Source organism: Rhyacophila brunnea, unplaced genomic scaffold, assembly GCF_057557595.1.
Source record: "Rhyacophila brunnea isolate RB1 unplaced genomic scaffold, BYU_Rbru_1.0 scaffold_17, whole genome shotgun sequence".
Lineage (NCBI taxonomy): Eukaryota > Metazoa > Arthropoda > Insecta > Trichoptera > Rhyacophilidae > Rhyacophila > Rhyacophila brunnea.
In genome coordinates this window covers 15,377,130-15,394,403 of record NW_028232827.1, presented here as the reverse complement: position 1 = coordinate 15,394,403, position 17,274 = coordinate 15,377,130, and the positions used below count along the sequence as shown (strand labels likewise).

At 33.1% G+C, this 17,274-nt stretch overlaps 1 protein-coding gene across 1 annotated transcript in view; it reads left to right on the top strand.

Annotated features, from left to right (window-relative positions):
* LOC147073755 (uncharacterized) overlaps nucleotides 1-17,274 on the top strand; it is a 75,495-nt gene that overhangs the window by 17,122 nt on the left and 41,099 nt on the right. Inside the window, 8 exon segments of the mRNA XM_085944676.1 lie at nucleotides 2,232-2,372; nucleotides 7,016-7,304; nucleotides 8,285-8,470; nucleotides 10,591-10,781; nucleotides 11,243-11,411; nucleotides 11,917-12,261; nucleotides 13,878-14,010; nucleotides 14,207-14,287. Coding sequence (XP_085800802.1) covers nucleotides 2,232-2,372; nucleotides 7,016-7,304; nucleotides 8,285-8,470; nucleotides 10,591-10,781; nucleotides 11,243-11,411; nucleotides 11,917-12,261; nucleotides 13,878-14,010; nucleotides 14,207-14,287 — 1,535 coding nt within the window.

Below are 17,274 nucleotides of genomic sequence, written 5' to 3'. Positions count from 1 at the left end.
GCGACTTGTGTGTTCAAATCACGTATTTGGTCGATTCGCCACGCTGGGCCCTTCCTGAGCCCGGGCACCAGGCTAGAGCCCTGTCAGCCCCCCCCTTTGTGGGGGCCATGCACTTTACTATTAGTTCTTCATCATCCTATTTTTTGATTGATTGTAATATGACACTAATTTTTTATCTAAATGCCACCTTGTTGATTTTTTAACATTTCCACTAACTTATCTTACACTTATCATCTACTCCCGAGTCTCAATCAAGTCTCAATTTGAATCGAGCATAATATTCTTATAGATACATATTGACATTTTCAGAGATATATCATTTTGAAAATCGTGTTTCCTATCTGATACCATACTTCTGTATTTATTTATACCTTTCCTGCAATCTGTCACAAATTAGAAAATATTTTCTTTCTCAGCCCAATTAAAATAAACAATTCCTTTATTTGCATGTTAGTTTATTTTTTAAACTCATAATTTGCATTTACGCGTATGTTTTCTGTCATCTTACCTCTTTTAATACGTCTTCTCCCTGTCTCACACTCTCCTACGCATTTACATATTTTTTCTCATGTGTTACAGACAGATATATAGATAAATCAAGTCAAAATAATGTATTACATTCATGTACCACTTTGCTTACTGAATATAGAATATAGATACAAACCTATTGTATGAAATAATAATAATTATTATTGGTAGCTTGACACAAGAATCATTATTGCCTATAGTGAACAGAATATTAATATTTTTTATGAAGGTAGAATAGTAGACATTCTGAGAAATGATATCTTATTTGTATTGCCAAGGTATAAGGTGATTCCCCTTTATTTGTTCCCCATATAGATAGATGTAGACAATGTTTTTGTATGGGTTTAAGGTCAATGAAATATGATAAAAGTTTTCCTTAATCACTCTACAACCTATTCAGAGAGTATTCCATATTAAATAATATATTGCGTGTTGTTGATGTTATGCAGTTGATTGGCACTTGTATGTTCAAGTATTTATTGACCCAAAATATTTAATTATCCATTGCAGTGGAATGTGACCAGAAAAGTCCCCATTATTTTTAAATCAACATCCGCACACCAGTCAAAAAAGTTAGTGCGGGACGGGACACGATTGGTTTTTGATATACTGTGTTTTATTGACGCCCGATGTGAACATTTTATTCTAATCTGAATAAGATAGTTCTACATAAACTTTCCACAACATCAGCTGCTCATACAATACCACCCCTCTACTACATTTCTCCCCTTCATCCAGAGTGCAGAAAAAGGTTTGTTAGTGTCTACATATTTTTTATATATGTCTTCTTCTTCTTCGGCCATATCTGCTCCTTAATTAGAGCATATGGACACCACGCAGCGCCTCCAAGAATCCCTGTCACTAGCGAGTCTTCTTGCGTCGTTCCAGATCATACCAGCATCCCGTAGCTCAGCTTTATACACTATACATAGTATTTAGCAGCCTTTCAAGATGCTGGAATCTGGTTAGCTTGAAGAACAGGCAAGCCAGGTTGAGATTCAGTAAATAAAATTCAAGTAAATAGTATTATATTTTTATGTATTATATATTATGAATATTTTCGTGGCCACTTATGAAATCTTGGGTTTGAATCCTGGATTTGGTAAATTCATATATTTTTTCACTGAACTTTATGAGTTCATCTATCCAGCAGGTTTTAGGGTGTTCCTGTGGGCAGTTAGTGCTCCTTGGGTACCACTGTATTATGGCGTTTGTCTATTCGCCGAGCGACATGTCGATTCCATTGACATTTCATCTGCTTAGCAACCTATATAGCACCGCGTACCCTTGTCTGCTTCCTTATCCATTGGTTTCTTTTGTGTTATGCCTAATGTGCACTTTTCCATGCTACGTTATGCTACTCACAATTTTTGGATTTCTCTTACATTAAGAGTCCATGTTTCACACGCACACATGAACGTTGGTAGCACACATTGATTGAACATTACGCTTAAGACACAATGGGAGGTCACTTTTGAAGATACTATTCAGGCGCCCAAAAAATTAATATATATTATTTATTTATGTCTTTTTCTGTGACTACCCTGTATCAGAATGCTTTTTTCTTTTACATGTCTATACCTGTTTATAAATACATTTGTTCAGTAACAGCTGAGTGCTCAACTAACAAGCTTGCTCTCAAGATGAAAAAAATATTATTGTTTATTTTGCAAATATCATTTTCACTGTTGATTTCATCTAACGCTGAGAATGATACTATCGTATCAACAGCGTTAGGTCAAATACAAGGAAGTTCCAATACGACAACAAATCTTGGAAAGACAATCTACACTTTCCGAGGAATTCCATACGCCCAAGCTCCAGTTGGTGATTTACGCTTCAAGGTAACAAATCAATTTAATGTTTTATTATCTATTCTCTTAATTACACTATTTTTGTATAAATATTGTAAATAATGTTACATATTTCTTTATTTTGTTAATGTCTTGAATTTATATTTTGTAAAATTCACTATAGATATCTAAAATGAATAAATAACTTGAAATATACACATGGCATATTTATATTTCACTTTCATATTATAATATTAGAGGGGTGCATTTTCAAAGTGAACTTATTCCACTACTTGACTAAAATGAGTTTGAACAAGTATTTTTTGAATAGAAGAACCTAATAGCATTCAATCCAGTAGAAAAATCATCTTCAAAATCGGTGTCAGTAACAAAGGTAACTTTTTCCAATACAAAAAGCATATTATGTAACATCAACACCGTAAACAGTTTTTTGGCTTTAGCCAAAAATTTGTTGAAGTGGAATAAGTTCACTTTCAAAATACATGCCTCTTAATTATGATAATTGCTATATTAATGCATTTTTTAATGGCCATTATTAGACAATCTAATCTACGGGTCAATTTGCAATGATACTAATACATTATAAATATTTAAAAAATATATAATTATATAGGAGCAGTAGGTAACTGACTAATCATAAGAGATTGTTTAAAAACATATAATAATAAATTTATGTACATTTTAATAATGCATATCTACATTTATTTGAAAAGAATATTGACAAGCAATGTAAGTGACGAACTCTCATGAAGAATTCCAACCAACGTTGAAAAAAGCCTTTCTCGATAGAGATGAGTAAATAATATGAAAGTGTAGCTTAAAAGGAGGTAACATATTTCAGCTTATGATTAAATGAGCAGCAAATCATTTTGCTTTGCTGATTCATTTGTAACAAACATCACACTATTGTGTTTTTTTTTATATTTGGTAAGGCTGCACTGAAATAAAAGTGCCTTGCCAATGTTACAAAAAATAACGAGCATGACTATAATTATTTAGAATATTCAAAAAAATAACTAAACTAGCTATCATCATCGGCTGTCCAAACTTAAAACATAGCAAGATACTTTTTTTTTTAAATGGGTTTTATTTAATTTTTAAATACCTACCTACACAATCTCATAATACACATGCCTGGATTTTTTTTTAATTGCTTGATATCTTAAAACATTTAACATTAAAAAATCTAACAACTGCGCCTTACTGCTAGTTTACAAAATCATTACATAGTATCTAACAAAAACTATTTCGAAACCAAGTAAGGGCGCAACACTTGCTGGGTTATAATTTTGGATTGTGGCATTCTTTTATATTCGATTATACGGTTATTGTTGGATTACGACTACACTGTAATTTGAAGTAAGTAGATTTTTGTTTCATTCTCTATAATACCAATAAATATAAATTGAGAAATACATCCACATTTTTACAAGTAACAATACACACAAGTGCAATAAAATTATGTATTTTGAATATCTAAAAGTATATTTTTATTGATATCAGGTTAATTTAACTCAAATATATTTCAATAATAATGGTGACATATTTCTTCGGTTTTTTATTTCCCCATGCTAATTATGCAGTTATCTTGGAAATTTCTTCTAGAATTAAATAATATTACTAATGACCTACCTACTAAATGTATTATTCATTTGAAATTACTAAAATGGTAATAATACCAAGATTTCGAATCAAATTTGTGTTCATACTATGTTTTCAATTTGGAAATCCATTAATTCTTGTATATACTATATTGTATGCCATATTGATAATTAGTCAATTCCATAAAACATTGCAAACGTTGAGAAACTATTTTTTTTAATATATCAATAGGAAATTTAAAATTCTATTAATAATACATGTTAATTGTATTATTTTATGATCTCCTATATATTATTATCCTAAGAGATTTTGGAAAACGCACCATATTTTTTATTTAAATACCATTTTGTTGATTATTAAAGGAATTCACTTCAATTTTTGGAGTCCCGAATCTACTTCCATTTGAATCCGGCACAATCTCATAAAACTCGACACAATCACAGATAATATCGTTTTTAAATAGCGTTTTATATCCGTCACCATACATTTTCGCATCTTGCTGTCCGTGTACCTCAAATTGATTATAATGTCGTTTAATACTTTCTATATAATCGATATTTCATAAATCTAAATTAATATTCCATAAAACTATTCAAATCTGTAAGATGCACATTTGAGTACAAACAAGAAATAAATACATATTTCCTCACTAATTACTACGAAAATATAATCTAAAACCATGTCACTGCTTTTTATCTGTCAAACTGAAATAATAGATGATTGATTTTCAATTGTTTTTTTTTGTGATATAAACAAGTTCATTTGACGTGTCAGAATTCAAATTTAGAACTTGCAGGAATAATCGAAAAAATGTGACATTTCTATTAGCACCCACAAATAATCAATTTCAATCAAGACATTTATTGTGAGATGAAGATAATTTTAATACTTCTATCAATAAATTGAATAATTTCAGACTTAATAAATAAGAAACTACATTATATAGGTACATATTACGCTCTTCTCAATATTATAGTAAGTCGACAATAGTATCTATCTGCAGTTTTGGCGAATTCTAGGTTATTGGTGTATTTTGTACAAAATGGTGACGGATCGAATGGAAATATTATTCTAATGGATTCAAGCTCTGTACTATTCCATTTAAGTCGTTTTTTGCGACCCGGGTTTCGCCTTTCGGCATCTTCAGGCGTCGTGTACACTCACCAAAGGTAAACACACACTGACAACGAACACCCTTAACTCTACCTTATATAGTAAAACAATACAATAAAGTAGGTAAAAACTCCATTACCTACCTATTTAGTCAGAAATTACAACAAAAAGTACAATAAACAAATTATGAATAGCTGAAGTGTCAGTAAAAAACCCAATTAGTAAAAACCCTATCTTATTAATAACAATACACTGGACAGCATATTATTATAATAAATCGTCAAACCTAATAATAGGTCAAAATTCTTTATAACAATAAAAAATACTACACTCAAGAGGTGTAAATCGTCAATTCTAAGAAAAATAATTAATCGAGTTAACTAATGAGATGTCTATAATAATACTACTTACAAGGTACCTACTTTTATTTTTATAACATTATTTTTTAACAAAATTATACATATAAACTTGCTTAATATAATATAATATATAACTCACCATAGATAGTACAGACTAAACTTTGTCAGTTATACGTATTTGTTTACATTGAACTAAGACTACAATTTACAGATGGTGTTGGTAAGTTTTTAAAATTCAAATTAACCCTGGGAAAACCAAGCCATAATACGTATCTGTCTATAAAACATTTAAAATTTTACTATTAAATCATACATCATTTTGGATATTTAATAGATAGAATAATATTTTAACTACTATTGTTTGGTTAAGGCAGGGTTTAATGAATTATAAAAAACTAACCAACAACGTTAGTTCAACGAAAACAAATAATTATGAATGAAAAAGTGGAATATATAAACATATTAGATGGCGATTGCCAGCTGTTATGCTAGACCTATCAGCCTGAGGTGGTGTCAGACGATATTGTAAAGGCCAGACTCCTGAATAGAATACGCATATGACCCCAAATTTATATTGGCTGTGGCGACTTGCAAATCGCAAAACTGACAAATCGGCGAAATGTCAAACTGTCTGAGTGAATGAAAATCCATCCCGAAGGGAAAACTATGGCGCCGTCTATGTATACTTCACAATTATATTAATATCCAACACCGCCAAGCCGTCTGCAAGACCTAGCGAAACAGACTGGCGACCGCCAGCTGGCTCCGCTAGTAATGATAATTATGGTATCCATAAAAACACTTAGGTTTTGAATTTTGACAGCTCTGCTGAATTCAGTCACTTAAGCACCAAACCCGCTCTGGGCCATTTTTCTATAAAATTAGTTTTGATGTCCTATATCGATAGGCCTACCAACTTATCAAGGTGTGAGTTTTAAATTCCACCCTGTTTCGTCAAAAAATTAAAATGAATATTGTCTTTAGTCGCCATATCGTTTTATGATAAATAACAAGTTACTAAATCCGCTCTACATAGCCGACAAATCAGACGTCACGATTCAAACCATGATTTTTAGCATACATTTAAATCGCTACACAAACGTCACAACTACTAACATCAACACACTTGTAAATGCACAAAAAGTTGTTTGTGATTTACTCGAAACTCAATAAAACTTCAAGAACGGGTTCAGAGACTAAGCGACTCAATTCTTGCCTATTCTATTGAAAGCATTGACTACTACTTTTTCTATAGTTTATAAAGTTAATAAATGTATCAATATTTTTTTTTCGATCGATCCTAATAGGATCATATGGGCCTCCACAGAGTAGAGGTTTGTATTAACAAATTTTGTTTTTTACGAGAAATGGATGTCAGCCACTTGCTCACCTATTAGATCCATACCCTGACTCACACACAAATTGAAAAACAATATGTGTACTTGCCAGACCCAGGATTCGAACCTGAGACCCACAGCGTGATAGTCCAACGCTTAAGCCGCGCGGCCACCGTGGTTGGTGTATATCACCCACTGGTGATGGTCAATGTATTATGGTCTTTAATAAAATGCTTATCTGAGTAACCATTAACTATTCCAGGCTCCAGTACTAATAAACAGTTACAATGGTACGTTTGACGCCAGAAATGAGGGCCCCGCCTGTTTCCAAGAATATACTGAAATCGGCTTATCCGAAGACTGTCTCCGTCTAAACGTTTATACGACAAGCATTCCTAAAACTCATCACGAGAAGAAAAAACCAGTAATAGTATTTATTCATCCAGGAGGATTTTATGGTGTGTCAGGACAAAGTTTCTTCTCAGGACCTGAATACTTTCTTGACCAGGATATTGTCCTTGTACCAATAAGTTATCGCCTAGCATCACTAGGTAAGTTGAATTTTTCTTATTCAATACTGAAAATACACAAAATTTAAGAATGTTGAATTGATATTAAGGTGAATGCTCTGCCTACATAAGGCACCTTGTAGAAAAATACGAACCCTGCAATTCGTGACAACGTAAATGACTTGATTAAAATAGAATTGACAAAAATAACCTTGTTTCAAAACCATTATAATGGAGTTCTACCACGTAAACACCAGCTTTATTAATAAATTAAAAAATATATTTTTTATTTAAAGTGAAAGATAAACTTTTATTTTTTTTATAAAATGGGAATCCCATCTTATTGCATTATTATTTTATGGTTATATTTATCATTAAAATTAAATTTTCTCTAATGCAGTGAAAATATTTTGTAATAGCTTTTCATTGTAATGTTAATGTATTAATAAATAATATAATAATGTCAATGTAATAGCTTCAATGTATTTTATATTTATTTTAAAAAACATCGATTTCTCTTAAAAAATTTAAATGTCTATAATTAGAAATCCCTTTTATTTATATTGAATCTAATTTTGATATGGTCACAATTTTCTATTTTACAAATAGTACAAAATAACACATATTCTCTTAGTCAATGCCTCTTTGGATTGTTACACCATTATCTTTTTCTATCTTAAAAGATAGATGGTTAAAACCATGTCCGATCCTGATAAGATCATATGGGCCTTGTTAGCCACTTGGTCAACCGATTAGGTCCATGCTCTGGCTCCAAACACAAATTGAAAAACAATATGTATATTTGCCAGGGTTCGAACCTTGGACCCACAACATTATAAGCTGACGCGTAAGTCGCTCAGCCATCGTGAATGTCATTATGAAGATTACAAAATAAATTTGTATTTGTATCTCCCAATACAAATAGTATCACGAGAAGTGATTCTTTGAGTATTTGAAAGATGGATGATGCAGAGAGTAGTAATATCATTTTTCAATCTATTCATCACACATTTATTATTCAGGTTTCCTCAGTACCGGAGATAAGGAAGCCCCTGGAAATAATGGCTTGAAGGACCAGGTGGCAGCATTGAAATGGGTAAAACAAAACATCGCTGCCTTTGGTGGGGATCCAGATAATGTCACAATTATGGGATACAGTGCAGGTGCCATGAGCGCCATTCTTCATTTGATATCACCAATGACAAGAGGTACGAGGGTGGGTCAATAATTCCTTAGAAAAAAGCATTAAAACAGTTTTTATTTTTGTATTTTTTTTTTATTTCTCAACATAATCTCCTTGGAGCTCAATACACTTGGTTAGACGTTTCTCAATTTTTTTTTAAACCGTCAGAAAAATAAGTTTTCGGAAGGTCCTCAAAATAAGCATTTGTCCGATCGATGATTTCTTCATTTGAAAAAAAAACGTTGTCCACTTAGCCATTTTTTTAAGTTTGGGAAAAGGAAAAAGTCACTGGGGGCTAAATCTGGCGAATACGGTGGGTGGTCGACTAATTCGAACTTCAATTCTTCAATTTTAGCCATTGATCGTAAACATGTGTGAACACGGGCATTGTCCTGATGAAAGAGGATTTTTTTCCTGTTTAAATGAGGCCGTTTTTCTTCAATTTCGTTTTTTAGCTGGTCCAATAAAAAAGCATAATAATCCCCTGTTATTGTTTTTCCTTTTTCCAAATAGTCAACGAAAATAATTCCACGTGCATCCCAAAATACAGTAGCCATAACCTTACCAGCTGATTTTACGGTTTTCGCCTTCTTTGGACATGGTTCGCCTTTCGCAATCCACTGCTTTGACTGTTCTTTCGTCTCGGGAGTATAGTGGTGTATCCATGTTTCATCTACAGTCACAAAGCGACGAAAAAATTCATCCGGATTGCGTTGCATGAGCGACAACAGGACTTTAGAGGCCACCACACTATTGCGTTTATTGTCGACTGTGAGCAAACGCGGCACCCATCTTGCAGAAACTTTTTTCATGCCCAATTTGTCATGTAAAATAGAAATGACGCTACCTTTTGAGATCCCTGTAATCTCAATTATCTCACTCAACTTTAATCTTCGGTCACTTAACACCATATCGTGAATTTTATTGATCATTTCTGGTGTAGTCACCTCTACAGGACGTCCTGAGCGTGGTTCATCCTTTGTTGATGTACGACCACGTTTAAATTCATTTAACCACTTATAAATAGTTGCAAGTGAAGGAGCAGATATGCCGTGAACTAAACCCAACTCATTTTTTATTTCCTTTGCTGTTAACCCTTTTATATTAAAATGTTTAATAACAGCTCTAAACTCAATTTTCTCCATTTTTGTAAACAAGCAAATTTTTTTTTAAATGTACGAAAATAAAAAACAACAACCCGACCAATCTGATTGAAACTTCGTAGCATACTGAATCGGTAGTGCCGCTGCATGAAAACAAACCGCTTACAGTACTAGTCGCGCCACCTGTCGGCTTTTCTAAGGACTTATTGACCCACCCTCGTATCATGTATTCATTTTTCTCACTCTCTTTTCTCAAATGAACCATATATCTATGGTTTATCATTAAATCTCAAACTGGGGGATGTGGCCCTTACAAACGAAAATCGTATGGAGTCCATGTTCAGTATGGACTTACATGCATCAGCACAATAGCCCCTACATTCTGAAGCGGGCCCCCAGGCCAGGATCTTTGGCATGTCTTCCTACCTATCGTTAAGCTTAAAGAAAGTGTGACGCTTTAAAGTAGCGTTTTCCAAATGGGTAAAATGGGGTATTCAGTGTAGTTTTAGCCACTTGAATTACTGAGTTGTCGAGTATTTACACACAATAATCAAAAATTGCATCGTACAATTATATTTTTTCAATGTTAATATTCATGAATGAACATAGCGCCGCAGGCCACTTTATTACTATTATAGCAAATTTGGATATGTGTTAATCCACATATCTGGTCGACCCCCCACGCCGGGCCCCCAGACTAGAGCCCTGTTCGCCCCCCCCCTCCCCTTTATGGGGGCCATGATCAGCACACAAGGGGGAGTTTTCATAAACGCAGCAATATATAATCACATTTACTACAAACTGTTCCATACCAACCAACCGGCAACTCATTGGCTGAATACCACCTAATACCAATATCACGACCAATGAACAGTCACGATTCTCTTACTAAATTTCAACAAAGACGTACGCCTCAAACATTTGTGAATTCAGCTTAAAGCCTATCCTATGTGGTAAATCAATGAATACATGACATGTATTCACATTGTGATACAATTCTTATGTTGTAATCGGATTAAATTATTTTGTTTTTAATTCTCAGGTTTATTCCACAAAGTAATCGCTATGAGTGGAGCAGTGGGTGGAAACTGGCAGATGGCACATGATCAGCGTAACTTGGCCGACAAGCAAGCCGTACTTGTTGGATGTCCGACTACTCCCACAAAAGAAATGCTGGCATGCCTCAGAAGAATTCCTGCAGAGCAAATTGCAAACACTTTTGATGACTTCTTTGTAAGAACCTTAAATATTTTTTTCTACGTACGTTAATATAATATACCATAGCATCAGTGGGGTTGAGCACATGGTCTTGGCATTCCGTTACTTTATTTCAAGACGTAGTGTGACCCTAAAATTTCCTCAACACTGGACCCAAAATATTTTTGAAGTTATACTTCTTTAGGCGCGTTTGGAAAATCAGATCAGAGTGTATTTTTGGCGTGTGACATGTAACACGTAATTTATTTTTTCACACAAAAAAAGCACACTCGACGAACCAACGATTGTTCGGTTATCAGCCGAACGCATAACCATTACGCCACAGTATGATACTCCAATCGTGACGATTATACAGTATAATAATATAGTTTAGAATTGTTCCGTTGCCTAGGCAGCAAGTTTATTATTGTCGGCCATTTCCAATTCCTTACGTAAACAAACTATTAAACGACATAGTGGCAAATTACATCTTGCAGGAATTTAACTACGATCCTATTTTGGTATGGAGTCCTGTAATTGAAGCAGACTTTGGGCAAGAGAGATTTTTGACGGATGATCCTGCCAAGCTTCTGCAGTTTGGAGACTTCTCCGACATCCCCATCATGATAGGGATAACAGAGTTTGAATTTGCCGGTTCGGGCTATGGTAAGATACAATAATTTATATCTAAAGGGACACAAATTAAATATGCTTGTAGCAGTTGGGAAGGGGGAGGTGGGCTGTCAAGATCCCATATAAATAGTCTAGCAACTATATGCCATTTTTCAATTCTTACTTTATTTCAAATCTATCTTATTAGTTCTATTTTGGTCCTAAAACACTACTTAAAACTACCTACTAAACTTAAGATTCATGCACCCTTCAGACATCCTAGCATTTCAAAAATCAATCCACAAAAACCTTATAATTCGTGTCCATAAAATGGAGAAATTTGCAAACCTCAGAAATGCCAAAAATAATTGTCATTTTGCTTTAGGGGTGTGTTAATAATAATTTTAAACAAGCAATCGTATTGATCCACTCACTTTGGCAAGAATAACGGTTGACATATAAATACATAATCCCACCTATTTTATATTTCACTATTTCTTTTATTGATGTCAACACTCACTAGTCACATTATAATATGTTTTCTTTTCGTCTTCTACAGAGATTGTATTGAACGAAACAAACAGAAACTCAATGAATCAAAATTGGGAGACAATAGCACCGATCGCATTTCTCTACGAGAGAAATACTTCAAGATCAAAAAACATCAGTAAAAAGTTAAAAGACTATTATTTGAAGTCTCAGGATATTCAAAACAACAATGAATCTATAACAGCAATGGTCAACCTTTATGCTGATGGAGTGATTGGTTACGCTTCACATCGATGTGCCGATTTACTCGCCAAAAGCAATAGAAATCATCTGTATTACTACAGGTTTAGCTATAAAGGACGATTAAGTCACTTTTATCTACCAGGGGGAAATCAAAGCGAACGCACACCTTTAGGTAAGTGGTCATTAAAAATTTACTATCAAATGTGAAAATAATAGCGCCTGTACACATTCATGGATTTAGTGTCGGCAATAGTGCTTATTTTAAACTATCATGACAATAACTGTTTACACGTAAAAGTGCTGACTATCTCTCCAATCTCATTCTTCAAGAGTAAGCGTGGCGCGATGTTGTCATTTTATAGTACTATTTGACAGGACGTATTAAAAATCGGTTAACCTCAAAATGAGTAGTTTGCTTCTTTACCGGCAGTTTCGCCATTATCGTTCTACTGCGCAGGCACAGATCTTACATGCGGGTTAAAATTCAGAAGCTTCCAAACTTGTTTGATTCATGCACGCAATCTTGCCAACTGCAGGATAATACATGTTTACCCATACATTGTCTTACTGTGAACAGTAAATCCATGCACGTGTAAACGGAGTATTATGATATATTATTACTAACAATATGTCAGGTAGCATTACGCAAGTGGAGAACTACAAGGTTCTAAATGTTCGTCCTTGGAGAAACAAAAGTAACGATGAAGCAGCTTAGAATACTACTTAATTGTTGGGTTTGTTTTTTCAAGGACGCTTAGAACCTTGTAGTATTAGGCTCGCGATTAATCTGTGGTGTTCCGGCAAAACTACTCTGTCGATTTATTGAAAATGAGCAAATCAATTGATAGCATTTTTTACTTGATATTTTGGCTTAAACTACAGAAATCAGCCGCTTTATTCAAATCTACCGCGAGTGTTCTAAACTTTAGAACAATCATCCATTTTACACCTGCGGACCACTGAAAATAGGAAAAACGTTTTACCGCTAACGCAGAAATAAAAAATATTATTTATATTGTACATGACGTATAATAATATCTGTTCGCGGTTGATTTATTCATGTAAAACCAATAATCTATTTTAAGAACAAAAACACAATGCACAAACACTTGCAGGTGCATGGGTCTTGAAGATTTTATTTGAATTTTTAACATGGGCATTTGGATGCCAAAAATTCACAGACCACCAGAAAATCTGTGGATCACCAGTTAAGAAACACTGTAAAACATGATTGTATCCATGATAAATGATATCTCTATTCAGCCCATGTTCGAACCCGCTAATAGTTCCACGGGTTGAGATGTTTGTCATGAATAACCATTACTTTCGTATACGTCCTGTCAAATAGTATATAGAAATCGTATCAATTACATTGTAAATATCTTTAAAAAATACTTACGATTCCATATAATTTGTTTTGTACAGGTTTTGTCTAGAATTGCACATTTTAGATTAATTTTTCATTTGTTTTAAAGTTGACGATGATTTTATAATGTCAAATCTACGGACGCCTGAAAATAATTTCAACCCGGCTTGCCTGTTCTTTAAGCCAACCGGATTCTGTCATCCTGGAAGACCACTAAATACTATCTGTAATGTATATGGCGGAGTTATGGGATGGCATGACCTGGAATGACGCAAGAAGACTGGCGATCAACAGGGATTTTTACAGGCACCGTGTGGTGTTCATACACTCCAACTAAGGGGTGAACACCGTCAAAGAAGATTATAGTAAATAAACGTAGTTGGCGACAATATGAAATGATATTCTTTCTATTATATTTTTAGGTGCTGTCCATCATGATGAATTAATATATCTCTTTTACATCAGCATAAATTACCCAAGATTTCCAGTGACAGATCCCGATTACCCGATGGTTACAAAATTGACAAAAATGTGGGCAGATTTTGCCACACACGGGTATGTATTGTTCTTTTTTTGTTTGTTATTCTATTTCCATATCATAGGTTCAAGTGAATTCAGTAATTTTAATTTAATCTACTGACATCTTGAACAATGGACCTATTTATAAAATTCCACGACTATAGTTGACAAGAGCATGCTCGATTCCTGATCGCAGGCACAGTTTCAAAGTAAATCAATTTTGTCGTTCCAGAAATCCGACACCACAGAAATCTGCTCTGCTCAATAATGTAACTTGGCCAAGTTATGGAAAAGATAGAGCTTATGTGGACATTAACAGTGAGCTGCAGATCAAAAATTGCCTATACTGCGATAGATACAATGTTTGGGATGAACTTTTTCCATTGTATTCATCTCAAAACACAACAGGGAATAATAAATAATTATGTAATGACTGAAATTTAAGATTTTACATTAAAAAGGAATTATGAACCGAAGACATTTGGGATTGGACATTGGTTTGAATTTTATACTTATGCAAATGTTAACAATATATTTAATTGAATATTCAATATGATCTTACAGTCAGGTCTATATGTATTAAACTTCCTAAAAATGGTTATTTACTTTTCTTAATTATTATTCAATTGGATGCAAAAAGACTTTTAAATTGCCCTGCCTCTAAGCGGTTATGTGTTATATTATTATCGTTTTACATATCATTTATTGTGTACATTTTGACAATATAATAAGTATACTGAATTTCTACATAATGTTAATTTGATTTACCTACTAAATATTGTACCGTTTATTTTGAAATTATAGATTTACCATCCTGATGATTTCTTTTTCTTTCTCACTAAATCGTACTTTCTCCTTCTCCCCCATTAAGTTAATATTTTCAAGCATGCTTTTTAGCTGTTATTAAAATATACTTAATGACTTAAATAAACATAATATTTATTCTGAAAAATTACTCATACTATTATAAGTAGTTTGTTACATAATATTGTATAATATGAGAAAGTAGGTAGGTATGTATATTTAATAATTAATGGCTAAACTCCACCACCTAGAAAGTCATCGAGCCGCCACTGCCTGTCTGTCTCAAATAATGAACAGAATATTTATGTTTTTTATGTACATATAACAGTCAATATTCTGAGAAATGGTGTATTATTTTGTATTGCCAAAGTATAAGGTAATTCCCCTTTTATTTATTCCGCATATTGTAGACATTGTGTCTGTATGTGTTTAAGGTCAATGGATTACTATGATAAAAGTTTTCTTTAATCACTCTACAGCAGGGGGGGGCAAACTGCGGCCTGTGGACCGCCGGGTATTTTTTTGCGGCCCGCCATCATTAATTGTACTTCTGATTACGAATAACTTTTTTATAATTTTTTAAAAAATATTGACAATAGATTAAAAATTGAAGAATTTGTTGTTTCGTAAATGTAAATTATCTCAGTACGTCTTCCTTGCGTCTCGTCTCACACTATGTAACCACTACTTTCTACGTTGAACATCGTGACACATTTAAATACTTTTAACTCCGCGTTGCAAGTAAAAAAAATATATACCCATGATATGGTAAAAAGTTTGAATGGATTTCAATTAAAACTCAAGTTATTCCTTCGACAAATATCGAATAACAACGTGGACCACTTTCCAACTTTGAAGTTGCTGAATATACCAGAATATAAATTTGAAGAATATGGTAAAATTATTAAAGCTCTGAATGACGATGTTTCACAAAGATTTGGTGACTTCCGAAAAATTGAGACAAGTTTAGCAATAGTACGCGATCCATTTTCAATAGATATTGATAGTGTACCGACAGAGCTACAACTTGAGATTATTGATCTGCAGTGTGACACTGATTTATGAGAATTGCATTATCGTGAGGAAATCTCCAAATTTTACAGTGCCCTTAATTAAGACAAATTCAACCAACTTAAAGATTATGCAAGAAAAATGCTCATTATTGTTGGATCAACCTATATAATGTGAACAAACATTTTCGATCATGAACCTCAATAAAAATTCTTTACGATCAAATATCTCCGATGCCCATTTACAAGCAGTTTTGAGAATATCAACTACAAAATTAACACCTGAATTTAAAAAAAATGTTAAAAAATGTACAACAGTTTCATTCTTCTCATTAATTTTTTTGTAATGTTTATTTTTCGTGATAATAAATAGTGTATATCTAAAAATGGTATTTTACTTGCGGCCCGCCGCTCATTTTGAATTCTTGAATTTGGCCCTCCATCCAAAAAGTTTGCCCCCCCCTGCTCTACAGTATATTCAGAAAGAATTACATACCTACATATTCAAATTTATTGAAAATATGACACACTAAATAAACTATGTATATCAGTGGCGAAGGGTGGAGGTAGGCTGTTAAGATCCGCCATAAACAGTGCACATTAAACTTTTTCAGACATAGATATTTGTTTTCGTTGAAATAAGACTACAATTTACAGATAATGTTGGTTAGTTTTTAAAATTCAATTAAACCCTGAGAAACCAAGCCATAATAGATAATAGTCAAAAAATACATGTATATCTATAAAATATCTAAAATTATGCAATTAAATCATACATAACTTTGAATATTTTATAAATAGAATAATATTTTATATATATTATAGTTTGGTTTAGGCAGGGCTTAATGAATTAAAAAAAATAACCAAGAATATGTGCAATATGTATTTTTAATCCAACAAAAACAAATAACTATGAATGAAAAAGTGTGCACAATTTTGTCGTATTGCCCAAATTAGACTAAAACTATTATGGTTTCGTTTAGGCAGGGTTTAGTTGATTTTTAAAAACTAACTAACACCATCTGTAAATTGTAGTCTTAGTTCAATAAAAACAAATACATATGACTAAAAAAGTTTAGTGTGCACTATTTATAGCGAATCTTAACAGCCTACCTCCACCCTTCGCCACTGATGTATATACATTATATTGGAAGAGGTACATTTGAGACATAGAGTAAGTAATATACAAAATAAGATGATACTGGCTATAAAACAGCCAATAAAATTTTACAGGACAAACAAAAAACTTCATAAATCTATCATTTAACTGTCTCTAGAAAATTTCCAAAATCCCGATATTGGTAAATCTTTTTTTTTTTTTGAGCATGTTCGATCCTAATACGATCATATGGGTCGCCTACACGGAGTGGAGGTCTATATTAATATATTTTTGTTTTCATGAGAAATGTATGTTAGGTACTTGCTCAATCTATTAGGTCCATACTCTGACTCCAAACACTAATTGAAAAATATGTGTATTTGCCAG